The 20,408-nt window shown below is 39.7% G+C and overlaps 1 protein-coding gene across 1 annotated transcript in view; it reads right to left on the bottom strand.

The window, feature by feature from the left end:
* LOC134080763 (glutamate receptor 4-like) overlaps positions 1-18,597 on the bottom strand; it is a 183,140-nt gene extending 164,543 nt beyond the window's left edge. Inside the window, exons 1-2 of the mRNA XM_062537366.1 lie at positions 18,392-18,597; positions 17,700-17,858 (exon numbers count right to left, since the gene is read on the bottom strand). Coding sequence (XP_062393350.1) covers positions 17,700-17,858; positions 18,392-18,479 — 247 coding nt within the window. The 5' untranslated portion in view covers positions 18,480-18,597. The remainder of the gene's footprint in view (positions 1-17,699; positions 17,859-18,391) is intronic.
* Positions 18,598-20,408: the final 1,811 nt, after the last annotated feature.

The raw sequence follows: 20,408 nt of genomic DNA, 5'->3' as shown, positions 1-20,408 counted from the left end.
ACTAGCTAATACTCAATTTAATTTCATCCAAATTAGTCACTGTTTTCAGCCTATAACGCCAACTTCCTGTTTCTTTTATAAGACGCCTGGATTCAAACCTTCGCCATTTCAATAGACTTTTGAAATTCAAAAATCTGGTCGCAATTTCTCTTGAGCAACCCCTCAAGATCATTTTAGTGCTTATGACATGATTTCGATAAACCGTCTAGGAGAAGTATTTCAAAATACATGATGTGAAAAATCAGAAAATCGCACATAATTCAAATTCTTTTAATATTTAGTATATAGTTTAAATGTAAAACTTGTTCAGGATAATACAACACATGTGTCCACCCATTTTGGTTCATTTTTGTGCATGCACGTGTCAACCACAACAGACAGCGCGGTAGGTGGCGCTATAGAGCAGTGGCGGCTGGTGGTTTCAGAATTAACGGAGGAAGGTGTGTGCGTGGGGGGGGGGGGGGGGGGGGGTCTTTCAGAGAGGGAAGTTGTTAAGCCCACATTATGGTTATGGATATGATTTAATGCCAAAGTAAGTAAATTGGAATTAATAAATACAATTATTTTGTACCCCAGCTTGTTAGTATACTTTTAGTATCCTGTACTGTTTTATACCCCTTTACTGCAAGACATAATTCATGCACTGAAAATGTGCAAGGACTTTTATTTTGACATTTCTTATAGTTTTCAACCGATTGATAACGTGAGCAACTGGGTAGAAGTGTCAAACTTCTAAAGCAAAGTATTCTGCCTCTACTTTGATGCCCCCAAACCAGTTGCACAATCATGATCTAACCCAAAACAATAACACAGACAGAGACATTTAGGCTAGGCTAAAAAATATTCAAGTAGCCCTAGACAACAGCCCCTAATATGCTAATGGAGGCTCACGTTTTCATGAAAGCTTGATAGTGTGCAAAACGGCAACATGACGTTCAGCTAGTGAAAGCTACGATTCAACCTGGCTAGTTAATCTTGTTAAAATTAGCTGAAATTCGTTTTCAACTAAATTAGACCTAAATAGTTACAGAAATGTCTTCATTCAGACGTTCATTCATTTGGTCTTTCTGCCGTTCTGACCCTGTTCGTAAGTCCAGTGAGTGACACAAAGTTGGATGCTCAATCAAACGTTTGATTTATTAACAACTAAGCAACTGAAATGATTAAGTTAATTAAGTTCATTTTCGATCCACATGCTCGACTTTCCTGCGGCATGCCAACTGATGTGTACAGTCAGTTATCCTGCATTTCTGATTGGATATTAGCAGCATGAGCTCCACTGATTGGTTCATTGACGGAGGCACTTCCGCGGAGGATCTTCCTCCCTTCGGCCATTCACTTGAATGGTATCTACGAGCCACGGGGGTCTGGAGAGTTTATAATGGGCGCTAATGGGGGTCTTGAGGAGGAAGATCCTCCGTGCAGTAATTTTCAATTGCGATAGGGGTCGCTTTCATAAATTTGACAAATTTCAGTAACATTGCGTTTGAAAAGCAATTAGTTCTGTTGTTTTAGTTAGGAAGTTGGTTAAATATATGTATATTTTATTATTTTAATTTCCCTGAAAAGTATAGGGAGGATTGTCCTCCCTTTCCTCAATGGACGAGCCTCCTCTGCTATAGAGTCCCTGAGCCACACCCTAGGCCACAGCTCTGTCTCTGAGTATCAAATGCAATTCTACATATGCCAGCTAAATTGCAAGAGTTTTAGAGCATGCCAAGTTGGTGAAAAATTTTACCGGTAATAGGATTAAACTATAATAATAATAATAATAAATATAGCCGCAAGCGGCGATGGCGGGCCCGAGCACCTGCGGTGCGGAGACCTGTGACATTTCGGAATCTAACAAAGCAATATGAGCCGTGTTGGTGGGCATGTGCATGAGCAACACACATGGCCACCAAATTTGGTCAATTTTTTTGAATGTATGTGTCAACCACAACAGACAACGCGCTAGGTGGCGCTATAGAGTCCCTAAGCCACACCCTGGGCCAGAGCTGTTTTTCACTAGCGGCAGTAATAACACACAAGCTCATGAAATTTGATTTATTTTTGTGAATGTAAATGTCAACCCAAAACGGGTTACACGCTAGGTGGTGCTATAGAGTCCCTAAGCCACACCCTCAGCCAGAGCTCTGTCTCTGAATAGCGATGGCAATAACACATGTGCCCACCAAATTTGGTTCATTTTCGTGAATGTATGTTTCAACCACAACAGACAACGCACTAGGTGGCGCTATAGAGTCCCTAAGCCACACCCTAGGCCAAAGCCCTGTCTCTGACTAGCGATAGCAATAACACATAAGTCCACCAAATTTGGTTCATTTTTGTGAATGTTTGTGTCAACCACAACAGATAACGTGCTACTAGGTGGCGCTATAGAGTCCCTAAGCCACACCTTAGGCCAGAGCTCTGTCTCTGACTAGCGATAGCAAAAACACATAAGTCCACCAAATTTGGTTCATTTTCGTGAATGTTTGTGTCAACCACAACAGATAATGTGCTACTAGGTGGCGCTATAGAGTCCCGAAGCCACACCTTAGGCCAGAGCTCTGTCCCTGACTAGCAGAAGCAATTCCACATGTAGCTGCCAAATTACATCCAATTGACCCTTCCAGAGCCACGCCCTAAAACCGCCACAGGCCAATCGTGGCTTAGCAACCCGTAACTAGGCAAGCAAGGCCTGGCAAGCTTTCGAGTTTTTGCCACGTTAACCTATGGAGACTGCATAGCGTATGGGCCATTAAGGGCATTTATTTGGATGTGTGGTGCCCCAAACACGTGAAATCACGGTGAAATAACATGTTGAACTAAGTAGACATGGTATAGTTTGGAACACGTATTTTTCTAACTTTAAAAATTTGCATATTGCATGATATTTCTATAACCGCGAGATACGTTCACGATGGCGGCAAAAAGTTCTGAACAGACATTCAACGAGACGTATGTATATAGCCCGTCAGCAATTCTGTCTAAAATAATACCTATTTGAAGTACCAATAATGTTATGTTGTCAAATATTGACGTTATGGGAAGTACATAGCTTAAACGTTATGCTAGTTTTGCCCCCCGCCTGTTTCATTCGTACTAGCCAGGAGGAACCATCGAAAACATCACATACCTTCGACTTTTGCTTAAATAACTCATGAACGGTTTTGTTCAGAGCTGAAAATGCAACTGTATTTGACAGAGGACAGGTGTAGGTCGCTATTGACAAAATATGAGCTTTCAGTGTGGTACAATGTCTTTGTAAATTACATTTGTTCAAAAAATCCCGTTTCTCCTCCATTGAAATAGACGTGCAGGGTGCGAAAGCTTGACAGGCGTAGCAACAGTAACTATGGAGGGCGGGACTTCTGGAAGGGTCAATTTATAACCTTTTTCTGCTTATAACACCAACTTCCTGTTTCGTAATAAGACGCCATAATTCAAACCTTCGCCATTTCGATATGCTTCGAAAATTCAAAAATCTGTTCGCAATTCCTCTCGGGCAACCCCTCAAGATCCTTTTACTGCTCATATGACATGATTTCGATAAACCGTCTAGGAGAAGTGTTTCAAAATACGTGATGTGCAAAAATCATAATCATAATCATAACTCAAATTCTTATAAGATTCACTATATAGTTTAAATGTAAAACTTGTTCAGAATAATACAGCACACATGTCCACCAAATCTGGGCCATTTCCGTGAATGTATGTGTCAACCACAACACACCACGCACTAGGTGGCGCTATAGAGTCCCTGAGCCACACCCTAGGCCAGAGGTCTGTCTCTCAGTAGAGGTATCAATTCCACAGGTAGCTGCCAAATTTCAAGAGTTTTAGAGCATGCCAAGTTGGTGAAAAAGGGCAAAACATTCCGGTAAGAGGAAAACACTATAGTAAGAATAATCTGAGCAAAAACAATAGGGCCTTGCACCTACGGTGCAGTCACTTCAGTGGCCGCACCTCGGTGCTCGGGCCCTAATAAATTAATGTGAGTCTTTTGGCTCAGCAGCCCAGTGAAAGTTAACATTAGCAAGGTTGAGCTGCTCCTTACTCTATGTAAACCATGAAAGGCAGAAATACAGATCCTGTTTCACACTTCATGCATGACTTCCACGGACATTGTCACACTCAACGTGCTGGACTTCATTTCACAATTCCCTGGAGGTCAAAAGATGGACTATGCTTTGACTTGCTGTGTGACACCCTGAGAATGCATCTTTGCATCTTAACCCTTGTGTTACACTCAAATCTTACCAACATACTTTATCCTTGGGGTCAACTTGCTAAATAAACCCTCAAAAATGATTATAATTCCTATTGTTACACAGTCTTTTTGGGACTTAACAACAGTGTAATAACCACCATCAAATGCCCTACAAAACATCCCCACCCCTTTATGAATCCTGGAACCCTGGCTGGAAATATTGCCAATCCAGTGTCAGTAAGCCCAAAGGCTTGCTGATTTTGACTTATGCAGTCCTGCCAAAATGACTTATATGTAATATGTACTTGTATACTGTATGTAATAATGATAACAATACATTCTCATACTATTACAATAATAATATCCATAATGTGTCAAATATTCATGTATCTTATACAAATTGACCCCAAGGAACACCAATGTACAAAATGTTTGTACAGGACATTTTGCAAACGTATTATTATGCACATTTCATGCTTAATCTGTTGTACCCAGTGTTGCCAATTTAGCGACTATATCGTTAGATTTAGCGACTTTAGGCCGTCTTTGGCGACTGAAAATCTTATCTAGTGACTGACAACAAATCTGGCGACTTTTTTGTGTCTGTCTCTGCACTTCACACAGCTTTGAGCTCTCGTCCTCCCTCCTTCTCCTGACTACGGCTGCCCCTCCCCCCAGCTGTGCGCCACCACATTCGGTTCGACTGATGTTCAACAGGCAGCCGTGTGCTTTAAACGAGTGGCTGCTCAGGGGTGCGTTTCTAGAAAGCGTCGTATGCTAACTTGCGTCACAACCTTGGGAGTTTGCTCCATCGTTCTTGGATTTGGTGTTTCTAGAAAAAGTAGTTCAAACTCTAAATCGCAAACAAGGATGCAAAGTTTGGTCGTTTGAACGACTGCCCCTGGGTAGTCGCACCTGTGGCCTAACCTAACCAAGTGCCTTACCAAAAATCACTTAGTTGTTGTTTTTCTCATGACTCAATGATTGCGCTATGCTGTATGCTAATATAAATTAAAAGGCTGACTCCCCTGTTGGGCTCATTCTTGCTACTTGTGTTAATTTGCGTGTTGGTAGGCTACTATTATGGTATTTACTAACCCTCAACTTGAGTACAAGGGTCATTCGTACAGTGGCTAAGGCAGGTGTCTTGTCAATGTCACGTCACAGGTTCTAATCCCGTGTATAACAAATACGCTTTTGCTTCTGACTACAGTGAAACGTGCAAATAACCTTGCTAAATAATGCCGTGGAACTGTTATTTAAACTGATGTTGTGTTCCTGGCCACTCGATGTAAAGCAATAAATATCTTTAGGGTCTAATCTATTGTTGTGTGTGCTATGCCTGCTCTTACTCAAAAGTGACATGGAGAGGTAAGATGCTAACTTTGGCCGCGAGCGCAATATACCGAGGCGCAACAGCTGAACCACTAGATACAAATCAAATGTTGCGATAATTACAGTGCATGAAAATGCACTGTACTGTTATTCCTAGACTTCTTATTCCTCTTATTCTTCTTATTATTATTCCGCTTACCACTTTTTCTGTAAGCAATTTCTCTTCAACCGTTTAACTTAGAAACTTCATTCAAACTCTGTAACGTAGGTCTTCTAATGGATCGGGTTGGTATGACTTTTCAACTTTGTAACTTTTATACTTTTTGAACTATTAATTAAAAACTATTAAAATTTCCCCATAGACTTAACATTGTGATCATGACATCATAGAATCTTTATGCAAATGTGAACCACTCAGAGCAAATCAGAAGCCTGCGTTGTACACAGAGGCGGGAGTAACAAAAAAATCAGAAAACAATGGCGGCGTCCATGGGGATTGTAACTGGAAATATTAAATGTGAATTAAGGTTTCTTAACCACTTCTAATGATTTATTTTTTATACAGTTTATTGATTATATGCGACATAAATGTGTTCAGGACACACAGATCATTGTAGGTTAACGTAAGCTCTCTAATGATAGAGTTGAGCTCTAGTAGAGCTTGTTAGCTTGTTGACCCATTATAACCTATTGAAAACACATAGCAACTAAATCGCTAGCACACTGAAATGAACTACTATCGTGTTTCTGTACAACATGACTTGTTGTCAACATAAAAACATTGAAACGGATTGTTGTGTATGCCACCTGAACATACGTGGGCTAGATAAACCACTGGATAATCTGAAGCACTAGACTGTCTCGCTAACTAGCAGGCTATGTAGGCAACAAACAACTTGGACTGGTCCGAGCTTGCTTCTGCCATTATAAGTCCACATCTGGCAGCACATCTGGAATATGTGTACGCACAAAGTGCGGTTAACATAACAAACCAAACGATTTCCGACTAAAACAAATAGCCTAACGATATCAAGCCAGGCACAATTGTTAGCCTAGGCTACGTGAATTAAACGCAGACCACGAGAGACCTAGATAGTTAAGCTGTAAATAAAGCTAACTTCACTGAATCAATGTCAACTCCCGGTGTTGATCCCCGTCTTTTGGCAGGCGATTAGGCATAACATTTAAGTCTACCACCGTTAATAGCCTATTGTGAAACTCATAGCCTGCTTCATCTAAAGTTAGGCTACTACAGCCAGGATGAATATTGTAATACTCCAGACACTTTGACACACTTGAGGGAAATTTCCCGTGCTTTATTTATCAACCAAGTAGCCTACCCAGCAAACAATTAACGTTCTGCTAACTTTCACTAACGTTAGCTTTTGGTTCCCCTATGGTTCGTTTTTCAGCAACCTACTAATAACGTTTAGAGAACGTTATCTCCAGGTTGTCAAAACAAATAACGTTCCCCTAACGTTTTTACAACTAAAGAAAAAAACTTTATATTCTGGTTGAATCCCAGCAAGCAAATAACGTTAGCCGCTGGTTCTCCTGTGGTTAGTTTATCAGTAACCTCCTAATACCCTGGAGAGAACGTTAGCTCCAGGTTATCAAAGTTTCCCGAACGTTATTACAACTAAAGAAAAAAACGTTATATTCTGGTTGCATTTCTCTTTTCACACAACGTTGCTACTTAGTTGTTTTTAGGTATCTTATATATACCATATCGGTATTCTCTGGTTGTGCGTGGGGTTGATTGATGAAAATCGCCCCAGAGTTTCTATGAGTTTCCAATTGAACACGGCGAGCAGCCACACTGCAAAGTCGGAATAATTTGTTGCAAAATCGACATATAGCCCTATTCTATTCTTCCCCCCTCTGTTGGATTGATATTCGGCCGACCAAAGCCAGCCCGTCAGCTAAAGGGGCCAGCGCGAGAAGCTAGGTTGAGAAACTTTCATCTTGGGTCCATGAGTTCTGGGGTGTTGGTGTTTTAGCAGACTCAACCTCGCTAACTTTAAGACATTTGGATAACACAGAGATAAAGTTACTCACGTAGGCTGGCTGTATGGTATCGATCACATTCTTCACATCGTTCTCCATGCACTTGTTCCATTAAGTCCAACAGGCTTTTAAAAAACACTGTACAGGGTAAACCGGGTGGAAGAGCTAGCTAGCCATAGTCCCAGGCAGGCACACAACGATTTCATGCTAACTAATCTGACGAATAGTTTTGGATTAATCCATAATCGATTAGAGTGGCACCTGAAATGCATTCATGTTTTTAAAGCTTTATTTGTTATGAAAATATGATGATGAGGACTCCAATGAATTATTTCTCAAACGCTGAGACTGCATCTTAAGCAGCACAATGTTCCCGGGGGAGAATTGTTTTATATTAGGCTAACACGTCGTCCAAGTTATAGCCTATGTTACTGTGCTGTTCACTCAGCCTATCCCACAATTCCCAGTCCCAATTTAAAACAAAATAAACCAAAATCCATCATAATTCTGAACCGAGGACTTTTAATGACATACGATGCAATAAAAACAGCCAGTTTTGAATGTTGAAACAGTGTGTTAGGCTAGCGCCTGCTCTGCTTATGTTTTGATCTGACTAATCGTTTATTATAGGAAAAGACACCGTAGACAAGAAAGTATTAGACCTAACCGCATTTAAATACTTAGCTGACACATGGTCATATTAACGGGCCGTGTTCTTCGCAGTCCAGCAAGCAGCTAATGGTAAGTACAGAGTCATATAGCCTACATATAATCATTGCCTTAGCCATCAGAGACGTTCGCTCTCCCAGGTTACAAATAGGCTGTCGTCGCAGACGGCGAGTGTGCAGCGAGCCGTGCAGCGAGCCATGCAAAGATGTCACGGTAATTCTACATATTTTTTCCCCCTTTACACTTTGTTGCTGGGAGGTTAGTGGAACGTTAATGCAACCAAATATAGTAAAGTTCCCTAAAGGGTAGGAGAACGTTCTGCTAACCAAAATAAACAACCAGAAAAAAACGTAGTATTTTCGTCAAGAAAACTTTCCTGGGGAACCTTGTGGCAACTTTCGCAACTTTCAGGCAACGTTTTCCTAACCAGGAAAAAAACGTTCTAAAAACGTTCTCCTAACCAGAAATTGTTAGCTGGGTAGCTTATATCACAACCGAGTTGCTGTCTTAGTCACAACTCACGCTTTTAACAATTTCACGGACCCAGAGCCCTTATTAGACATTCTCTGACGGACCTCTCTGTCCAACTCCTTCACTCTCCGACTCCGACCTGCTCAAACAAACACACGCTAACACACGTGCCTAAAACTCCACCCCCAAGTTCCCCTTAAAGGGACACAACTATTTCAGGAACAGGTAACAGAACACATCACACACAATAAAGAGGATATCACAGTATGATATCAATGTAATTCGGCTACACAGCCTGCCGAAATGACCGTTGAATTTTTTTTTATCAATTTGAAAAATATAGACCTAATCATTCAGCCAATAACGTCGGCGTCGCCTAACTGTGATTTTTGTGTGCAATGCACACCCTACTGTAGCTCTTCTACAGTCACGATAATACAATACAATTATGATGTTTAACGTAGGCAATGTGAGCCTGCATGATAGACAGTAAAAGAATGACCTCTGAAGATTTCACCATTTCTAAAAAAGTAAATGTATCCACGCATATTGTCTACTCAAATGATCTCTTGCTGTGATCCCTCGTGCTCTCATCCTAAATTGCAGAGTTTATTGTAGCAAAAAAAAAAAAAAACATTCATGATTTAACCATGCATGACTTCATATCACAACATAATATCGATGTTACAGTAGGTTATAAAATAAACTAAGCCTAGTTTGCCTTTGGATTGTTCAAGAGCTCCATGCTGGTGTGTTATCTATATAATTATGATCAGTTTGGAAATTGTCCTTCTGTTTATCAACACTCATGTCTGATTCAATTACCACCTAGGAACCTCCACCTAATTTAGCAACCTACATAGCAGAGTAACCACTATGAATACCCTATGATAAACCTAACAGCTATCTCAATTACCCTTGCAACAATATAGAAATCATCGCAATCACCCTAGTTAACAAAGACCACTTTCCATTCAATTCAACTTTCCATTTCCACTTTCTCTCCATCCATTTACTTCCAACTATGTATTCCTTCATTAAACTGTCCTCCTATCAACATCCATTAATCTACCTATACATCCATTAAACTATTTGTCTATCAACATCCATTAAACTACCTGTCTTATCAACATCCATTAAACTGTCTACCTCTACACAGCCCTTAAACTATGTCTATTAAACTATCTGCCTATCAACATTTATTAAACCACGTCAACCTAGCAACCATATATGTCTTAGCAACACCTAACTCTCAATTACCTATTTATAGATCAGTGGTAAATCCTCATTCGCTCAGTTTTACCCCATCTCTCTTTTTTTTATATTATTTGTGTTAACTACAAATTATATTGTACATTTCATTTTTGGCATTTTCATGCACTGGTAATTCCTTGGAATTGCATTTCTAGTTTGTAATTAGTCTAGGCCATATCTATTTTTTACAGATATTTTTCAGATATTTCACACAAATAATGACAAATATTGTACAGCTTAAGCAAACTGCTTCATGAACTTGCAGTAGGTTTACGTTTTTCCTGATAGCAGAGATAATGCCAGCATTAATCACTTTGGGTTTAATTTAGAAATACGTCGACACACACCAATGATATGTAGCACTGCATCATCAACAACGTTGTTGGAACCACGGTGTTCGAACGCTGGAGGTAGCGAATTGCGACACAGGTACGATACTTTCTGGAAACAGGTGTAACCACTGTTGTTGTTTGATCGCAAGTTGCCTCGCAACACGCCGGTTTAGCAACGCCGTTGCTAACTTCTAGAAACGCACACCTGCTCAGTGGCAGTGAATGCAAGACAGCGGTCTGATCTGCCCGCTCGAAAACTGTAGACAGTAGTTGAGCTCGGACAAAAAATAGCTTCAAGAACCATAAGCAAGCATCACAGATCTGTCAGCTAATCCTGTCAATCCCCTGCCATTTTCCGTTCAGTATTAAATTATTGTCGCCTTGACAGCGATTGTGCAAATTCTGTTTCAGTGATGGGCTGAAATGTGTGATAGAACCACAATTAAACATTGTATCCATAAGTGAGGCGGGAACCATGTAACCTGCTGAGAGTCACATAATGTGAAGTTATAATCGGACATCAATCAATGCAAAGCAGATGCAGCAGTTGGGAATAGGTTGGAAATGACTGCTTATCAGCCACGTAATGCTCATTCTGGTGTACCCTATGACAAAATAGTAGGCTATACAGAAGTGTGAAGTGTATCAATTAACATACAAGTACTGTATATTAAATTAAATATATTTGAATTAGGCTCTAATTTAAGCTCTAAAGTTGCCTATATGAGTATGAGAGAAGCAAACAGGCATAAAGTGTGATCAACGTTTTTTTTTTAGCGTGTGACGTCATCTAGCGACATTTAACGACTTTTGGAGCTGGCTTTAGCTACTTTCCCTTTGAAATAGTTGGCAACACTGGTAGTACCCTTCAAATGAAGAAAAGTCATGAAACATGAATCAAACAAAAAAATTATCCATATATTTTATGATGTTAAATATTGCTGAACGGGAGGGTTAAAGGAACACTCCACCGTTTTTTCATACCAAACTATGATATTCCCTTAACTAGGACGAGTTGATACCTTTTTTCAGGAGCGATTATACTACTGTACCGAGTCGAAGTGCTCCCAAGTGCTATTCCGCTATACATTAGTTATCCTTTTTACCACTTAGGAAAGCGGTACTTTATATTTTGTGGCAACATACTTGGTCGTGTCACTATTTGTGTAACTGTATTTAAATTGGGAAAACGTGGAGGTGTTTGGTTGCTTCTAACTGTTTGAATCTTAATGAATGAACTGGACTAAGCTAAGTGCTAGCAAAGTGGAGTCGCGCAACAGGAAGATTGAGAGCACGCATTGAGATGCAAGAGCTATGTATCAACTCATCCTAGTTAAGGGACTAGCATAGTTTATTACTAGAAAAGCTCTCAGAGAGCACAGACCTCCTCCTGTATTGTTCTTCCTAGGTTGTCATACATTTGAACCGAAACTATTCAGATCGCCACCACGTGGCCATACCATGCCATTACACCCCTAAGCGAAACACAAAAACGGCTCCGGAATCCCGACGGAATTACGGATCACTCCCAAAATGTAATCATTTCTTCCTTGGGTCATGTCTGACATTTGAAAACTTCATCGAAATCCATCCATTACTTTTTGAGTTATCCTACAGACAGACAGACAGACAGACAGATAACCTCCTTGGCGGAGGTAATAAAAAAACGTAGTGTTCCTTTAAAAGTAATTTAGAAAGTGATTCTAAAATGTTGAAATATATAAAATTTAAAATCATGAAGACTCTGTAGGCATTTGTCGAAGAAAAGACGATGCATTCTTGAACTGGTTACGCTCAGAATTGTTTGAACCTTAGTGCTATAAGCCCCCATTTCTACCAGCTCTGAATGGAACGAGGGATGTGCCTTCAACAGAGGGTGTTGCATGCATAAACAAGAATTAAAGATATGCATAAAAAGGAAACAATGATGCACTGCACTATTTTGCCAAAAGTATTGTCACATGCCTTGACTGGCATATGAACTTAAGTGACATCCCATTCTTAAAGGGATAGTTCGGGTTTTAAGACACAAAGTTATATGGGTTCCCTGTCAGCAACGTTGTGTATCAGCAATGACTTACCCCCCGACAGCGTCCTGTGAGCCGAGATCCAGCCGGTTTTTGATGCTGAAGAAAGTAGTCCGGCAAGTTTCTGGGGTCACAAAAGTAAAGTGTTTTTCTTCTCAAAACCATACGTGTTCAAAAGAGTGATATATTTGCACCACAAAAACGTTGTCCAGGAAAAATTCAAACCTCGTTATCTTGGCACTATTTTTCTCGATTCCTATCACTGCGCGCTACTGACAGCTGGACAACGTTTTTGTGGTGCAAATATATCACTCTTTTCAACGCATATGGTTTTGAGAAGAAAAACACTTTACTTTCGTGACCCCAGAAACTTGCCGGACTACTTTCTTCAGCATCAAAAACGATCAAAAACCGGCTGGATTTCGGCTCACAGGACGCTGTCGGGGGGTAAGTCAGTGCTGATGCACAACGTTGCTGACAGGGAACCCATATAACTTCGTGTCTTAAAACCCGAACTATCTTTAACACTAGAAGCGCCAAGTGCCGGTCATTTGACCGCTGACGCGTATTACTAGAAGCGCCGTGTAGGTTTGACCTAGATATACCTAGAACTGCCGGGCTGCGGTCTTTTGACCGCAGTGATTAAAAAAAATATATATTTTCACTCGATTAAGTTCCAGGACCCTACGTTCCTGACTTTTCCTAAATACGCGTGTTTTATCACCCAGAATTTTTACATGATCAAAAGCACACCGGTACAAGCTAGTTTAGAGCTATTTTGCGCTCACTTATGTGACAACACTATGTTGTCTCACGTTTGGCCATGTTTGTCCAGGCTGCTATTTTCTTTTCTCACAGCAGATGTCGCAAGGGTTTCCTGTCAGTCGGGCATGAGAATAATATTTTACCATAAAACATATAGTTTATATATGTGCAATATGGATTATATATGTGATTTATTTCAATAACTATGTTTCATTTACATGGCATAGTCTATGGAGGCGATTTACAGTGGTAAAATGCAAGTTTGTTTTGAAAACGTTGCGACAGGCCTACGTGTGTAAAAAATATTTTCAGCTGAAATTCGTCGTAGCCTATTTATGTACGTAGGACGCGTATGCCTACGTACATTCATAGTTGTATATCTTATCTTCTATTTTTAGGCTATCTTTTAAAGCTCAGACTAATGTATAAGCATTGTCTAACATATTTGCTGGACTGACTGAGTTACGTTGCGTCAAAGACCCATTTCCAGTTATATAAAGTAGGAAACGTTAAGTGGCGCAACGTTAACTCCCTCGACTAATACGCAGTAGACCCAGGTTCACATCTCGGCACGAGCAAAATGTTGTAGCTTATATTGACTGAATTCACTGTCCGTTTTTCAACGTCGACGAACAATTATTTTTTGTTAATGGTTTTTAATATAAACTATCTGAAATAAACCGATGAATCACAATACTGTTTACCATTAACGAAAAATAATTTCGCCAGCCAATAATTTTCTAAGCCAAATTGAGCCGCCATCTGACAAACTTTGGCTAAGCCAGTTAGACTTTCTGCATCTAAAAATAATTATATCATAGAGACACACGCGAAAAATAAACGATAGCCTAGAATGCAGCATGCAGTCTACATTGAAGTGAAACGTGCAAAACTTTGTCCAAAACAATACAATAACATGATGTGTTGAGATCTAGTATAATATAGACATCTGTAGACATGAAGTTGCAACTAAAGCCATTATCAGCCATGAAAACTTTGGTGGCTGCAGCAGCATTTAGGTTTTGGCAGAGCCAACTAGCCAGCCAATAACTTCATCAGCCAGACATTATTCTCAAAGCAAATGGCATCGGGGTCTATATAACACACTATCCATTGCAAACATAGCCTATTTTAAACCGATCATTTAGTCAGGGGGCCAAAACTGATATTAAAACTTTGTCTGACACTTTTTGGTACAAGCATACAACCTATCCAGTATTGATATTTAACCTCTCAACATGAGCTCTAGCCAAGTTGTCAGCTTAGAACATTTTATTTTGTCCATTTTTCCCCCAAAGTGCTTCCTATTTCTTCCATGTTACCTACTGTAATGTTGGGCTAATGTGCAATATAATCCAACTTGTGTGCAAGCATGATCATTAAAAAATAATGATCAATAAATACCACAAGAGTATCACACCACAAGGGCCACTGGTTGTGTCAGGGGGCCAATTCTGAAAAGGGCTTCTGTTAAGACTTTTGCAGACATGTTTTGGTTCAAGCTGTCAGTGTCACCCATTTTTTTTGCTAGAAGACACAAATTCAGTTAGCCTATTAGCCTGTTTGATGCTCATTGAGCTCAATGCAAATCAAACCAGCTAATTGGCCAACTGAACAAAACACCATGCCGATCTCTAGTTATGGTGAAGGGTGTGTGATGATGTGGGGCTATTTTAGTTCCAAAGATCAAGGGAACTTTAGCAGGATGCATAGTATCCTGGATCCATGAAATAAGTGGCCTTTAAAAATCTGCCTGCCCCCATGTTAACCCTTTGTGTGAAATTTCCATAGGGTTACATATGGGTGCCAATACATTTATTTATTTATGATACATTATTCATTCACATAGAAAGTTGGTATCCTTAAAGGTTGGATATTTCCTACTTTTATTACTTAAGGCATTAAGATCATTTCCAAAAGATGATTTTATATTCCTCTTTTTAGTGAACTTTAACATGGGTGCCAACACTTTCAGCCATTACTGTATTTTACTCAAGTTGAAATTAGGTGAATAAAATGAGTATAGTTTACTTGACTCCTTAAAGTTATCCCAACACAAACTACAAACATAGAAATAACTCAGCTGAATGACTTATTTACAGTTAAATTAAATGAGTTACCAAACTCAAATGGTTCAAGGCATCCGGTTTCCTCAAATTATTATGTCCATGTGCTCAGTCTGAGTGCTGGTCAGGGACATCGACACTGCCTGGTACTGCACTGACTTCCACTTTCCTCACATCCACATATCGTCAGCTCCAAGCACCTGACCTATACAGGCTCTGTGGTTAAAAGCTGGGGGAAAAGCATGCCATCCTTCATGTGCCTTCTTCTGTTGGCTGCCTATACCCAAGCACGGTGCACCACTGCTTGGATGGGGAAAAATACCTTTGCCATACAACTATTACAAAGTTATTACTACAAACTAGTTACTAACCTCTAATCCTAAAGAACTGAGAGAGCAGTTATGTTTGGGTAGAATTGATAACTATAGTGATATGTCCACTAAACATAATTTGTCACAACCTGGTACATTAATGAAGTCACCATAGACCACCATCTACAGTTCTACATTCGCCTTAACATTAAAGTATTAGAACATGTGCAGCATTGCACTGTCTCTCCCTATAGGCTTTAAACTTGGCTTGACTCATTCCCATAGATAGGGGTACTGATTGATGGAGGTTTTGGAATACTATGTTAAGTTTCCAATCTGATATTCACTTTGAAAACGGGTTCTCTTTAGGCAGAGATTGTTTTTTTCATGTTCTAGGTCTGTTGTCTCTTATACTGTACGATAAATGTTAATTCTGACACTTCAGCAGACATCCCATGATTGTTAGCTTTCATTCGATACCATTTTTATCTATATGGTCCTTGTGGTTGTGGAGATATTCAACATTTATCGTTGGCATGTCATGTTGAGCAGGAAACCAAAAAATTGGCCTGAAATTGCTTGTACAAGTCCCATTTTCTTTTTTTAGCTTGACAACCACCATAATATCTTACCTATGGGTGTCTTCTAATTAAAAAAAAATAGAGTGACCGCTTGTACCAAAACATGTCCGCTAAAGTCCGCCCTTTTCAGAATTGGCCCCCTGACTACACTCTGAAAGGGACTGAATTAGAGGATATTATAAATCGGTAAGACATCCCTAATAGACACCTTTCTACACAAAGTGTAACTGCAGCACTTTTCCCATTGTCAAGGAACTTTGTCATCCACGGCAGGAACAGCAGATACTGCTACAGGCATGCTGGGAAAATAGCAGGTTTGCAATAAATGTACAGTATATGACTTATTGTGAATAGCAATCCCTTTTCTGCAATCTTTTGATGTGACGGAATTTAGTTGGAACGTCCCAGATTTCAAAGTAGCTTTCCTAACACTGTCATTACAGACATAGAAATGACTATTCCCTCTCATGTCTTTTGTGTTGCCACAACCCTAAACTGACATTAGACTAAAATTGAGGAATGGTTACAACCAAGCACAGAAACTGTACTGTATGTGAGTCATGTCTAGTGAAATACATAACACAATTTTACTTTTGTGGTTCACTTTCTTTGCACACAAAGACCCCATTACAAGGTCACTGTCTGTTTAGCATAGTCACATTTAATGCATGGCCATTTATCAACAGTGTTTAGTTAAATAATCAGTCGATTTTGGCATGAACAATGTTATGCTGTGAAAGAGCAGAGAGATTAGATGAGATTATATGTATTCATGGGGTGGATTACATCAAAGATCTAGGTGCACTTTGCTCAGAACTCAGCTCAGACACCCAAAGATGTTGGACCACCCTTGAAAATGCCTAGCTTCGCGCATGGTGCTGGACAGACCACATGAATTGTATGCAATTTATTCTCGTTAGAGCCGACACTGTCAAACTATCAAGTTATGACCCAATGTGTTAATTTAGCCTACAATGATCTTCGAAACACATTTAGGCTATCCTCAATAGGCCTAGGCCTATAACTTAACTCCAGGTAAAGCTGTTTGAAAATCTGTTCAAAATAATGTAGGCTAATATTAACTTTAAGATCTGCTGTTAGACAGCAGTGAATGAAGTATGAAAAAAGCATTACAAAGACATGTCTTTTCACAAGGTAGCCTGCTTGCCCACATAGATCTACAGAGGCACTGCAGTATTTTACAGCTGAAAGTGCTAGCCTATGACAATGTGACTAAATCTGTGTCACTGAAAAGCCTCGGGTCTCAAGCCACACAGACATCAGCACAGGATGAAGGGGATGTTCCATCATGTTGTGTGACTCACTATCAGATTTTCAACTTCACTTGCACATGGAAATATGCAATTTAAATACAACCAGATGTTCAAACACTTCAAATCTAACCGAATTGATGACAATTAATTTATAGAACATAAGATTAAGATATCTGAACTGGCAAGCGCGCGCGCCCGTGTGTGTGTGTGTGTGTGTGTGTGTGTGTGTGTGTGTGTGTGTGTGTGTGTGTGTGTGTGTGTGTGTGTGTTGCGCATTCATGTGTGTGTTCTGTGAGCCTGCCAGTGTAGAGCGAATTCTATCAATACGAGATCTACACACGTCACACAATTACCAAACCTAACAAGACAACTTTGACATTTCATGCTGTGACAACCACTCAAGCTTACTTACAGGCATTGGTTACGGCGAAGCTGTTCGCTGTTTCGATATTGTCCACGTGAGGCACGAGATTAAAAGGAGCCTCAGATGCGTTAGGACTGGTGTTATGCAGGAAAATAGCTAAACGAAAAGCAGTGTATTCCTGATCGGTATTTCTGATGAACAGTCCGCCTGCAGAGAAAGAGGAGGCATTATGACACATGAAATGATGTGAAACGAAAACATTGACACGTAGGCTACATTTCGAAAATTCCGATAAAATTAAAAGATTGCATTGTAGAACACAATCGTTAGTTATAGGCCTTACAGTCGAGCGAATGACAAAAATCTAGTGTAATGTAGCGGGCCTGAACAAAATAGTAAATGGACGATTGCTTTGGAATGTGAGGATGCCTATATCGACCTCAACCGTTTGACTTCTAGAGATTCGCTCAGTTAGCCTACGTTGGAAATAGTGTTGCCCACTTTCCGAAGAGTGAAAGCAAAATCTGAAGGACAACCATAATAAACTGGACTCTACAAACATCAGCGGTAAACTTTAGACGTTACCACTTTGCTACACGAAACATCCTGTCACTAGCCTACAGTGTGACACTAAGTAGCCTACCCTAAACGTAGACATGAAAATGATTGCACAAAACACGCACCTTCACAATTTATTAGCAAGGCTATCGCGTCTTTGATTCGTATAACAGCCTACTTACCGATTTGAACGCTGCTTGGGAAAGGGCCCATTGTAAGTCCGCAAATGCCAGAAAATATAACTAAAAATTGGTTTAAGGAAATCCTCATTTTGATTAATAAAAACTATGAAGAGGCATTGAGGAAACTGGCAATTGGGGGGAAATTTATGAAAAATAAACTAGCCTATACCTTAGCAGTACATCCTTGATATTTTGTTCCCTAAGGATTTCCCCCCGCAATGCCATGAGCCTTCGTTCCACTCTGCCCAGCGGTAGACCGCATGCATGGATGGGAAATGAGTCGACTTTTAAAATGGAATCGATTCTCAGTTTCAGCTGGCGTTTTGGAGTCGATTCCACAATCCAATTGATTCATTTGAAAGTCCCATATGGAACAGCAGCTCCTGCATCTATGATTTTACTGCTTTGACTAGATATGGTTGCTGCATGCTGTCCAAGGATATAATGGAAGTTGTAACAGCTCCCATATTGAAAAATAACATTCACATTATGCAATGATGGCATTAGGCTACTGAAGGAGTTACTTGTTTCAGTAAAGACTAATCTAATGAAGGAATTGATTCTCAGTTTTAGCTTGGCGTTTTGGAGTCGATTCCACAATCCAAATGATCCTTTGAAAGTCCCATATGAAACAGCAGAACAGGCTTATAGATAAATTCACTGCTTTGACTATAAGGTTGCTTGTAGAACCTGATAATGTTATAAATCCCTGATAATGTAATAACCCCGATAATGTAATAAAAAAAATCACTTGAATCCATTGAAAATGTAGTTCAACCTGTAATGTAATAACTTCCCGATAATGTAATAAAGTAAATAATATAATATATAATAAATAATATAATAAATGCCGATTATAGCTTACAGCAGCTGGTTATTAGGTTAAGGCGAGACACGGCAGGTGAAAACATCGTTTTTGTGACCTCCGGTCAATTTCAATATTTTGTGCTAGTTTGCTACCTTAGCATGCATTCTACCACCCTACTACAACAATAAAGTCCGATTTGCACATTTAGGTGTTTATTTCATGACATTTTGTCTACTCGCGCCTATATATTTCTCCTAATTTTACCAAAAGTTCCCATTCTAAAGTGTCATGTACTACCGCGACCGTGAACCAAATCATATCGTGTGTGACACCGTTCAAAAGCCCCTTTTCTCCTGAATGACGCTATGCAATCCAAATATGGACATTTCCTTTGTATTAGCAACCAATCGCGAAAGTTCAAAGGCGAGTCTAGGCTTAGAACGTATCCCATTGGCTGTGTTTCAAGGCTGTTTTCTCAAAACGAGTTTCTTCTCCCACTCTGAGAACATAATCTCCACTTCTGAAGCACTTACATGCGCCAAACTTTCCAGTCTTATGCCAAACTATATTTACAAGACTTTTACAGAGGGGTTTATTGAAATATGATTCCTAACCTGATATATATGACATTTTATGCTTACAAACATGGCAAAAACCGATTTTTCAAGGCTATTGACACTATATGCTGATTTACAAGACAACAGAAGTAGATATCCATAAATCCCTCTGTATTTTTTCTCCCATCTAATATATTAACACAATGAAAAAACAATTTTGAACCTGGCTTTATCCAAAACTCAGATTATGCATTTTAAAATATATGCAAATTAGCGCATATTTAATGAGATAATGCCTCATTTGCATATTTAAACATTAAGTTACAAAAAAATTGTAATACATTTTTTTCTTATGTTGATGTAAGTAATCAACTGGGGAAGTTTCATAGTGATATCTGCTAGTTAAAAATGTTACCCTATTCACCTGTAGTGTCTCGCCTTAACTTAGTAATGGGCGGTATAAACGATATGCGATATAAACGATATAAAACTGGCCTGTGATAGAGATTTCAGTTATATTGCACTATCGCGGTATGCATGTTGATGACGAAATTCAGGGCTCCGGCTCCCAAACTTTTTAAGAGTGCAACCAAAAGATCCGCTTTAACCCTCTCTGGTGCAACTGAAAAAAAATCGAGGTCGCAGTGGTGCA

Source organism: Sardina pilchardus, chromosome 5 (genome assembly GCF_963854185.1).
Source record: "Sardina pilchardus chromosome 5, fSarPil1.1, whole genome shotgun sequence".
In the NCBI taxonomy this organism is placed as follows: Eukaryota; Metazoa; Chordata; class Actinopteri; order Clupeiformes; family Clupeidae; genus Sardina; species Sardina pilchardus.
Note: the sequence above shows the minus strand (reverse complement) of the source record. Positions and strands in the feature narration are given on the sequence as shown.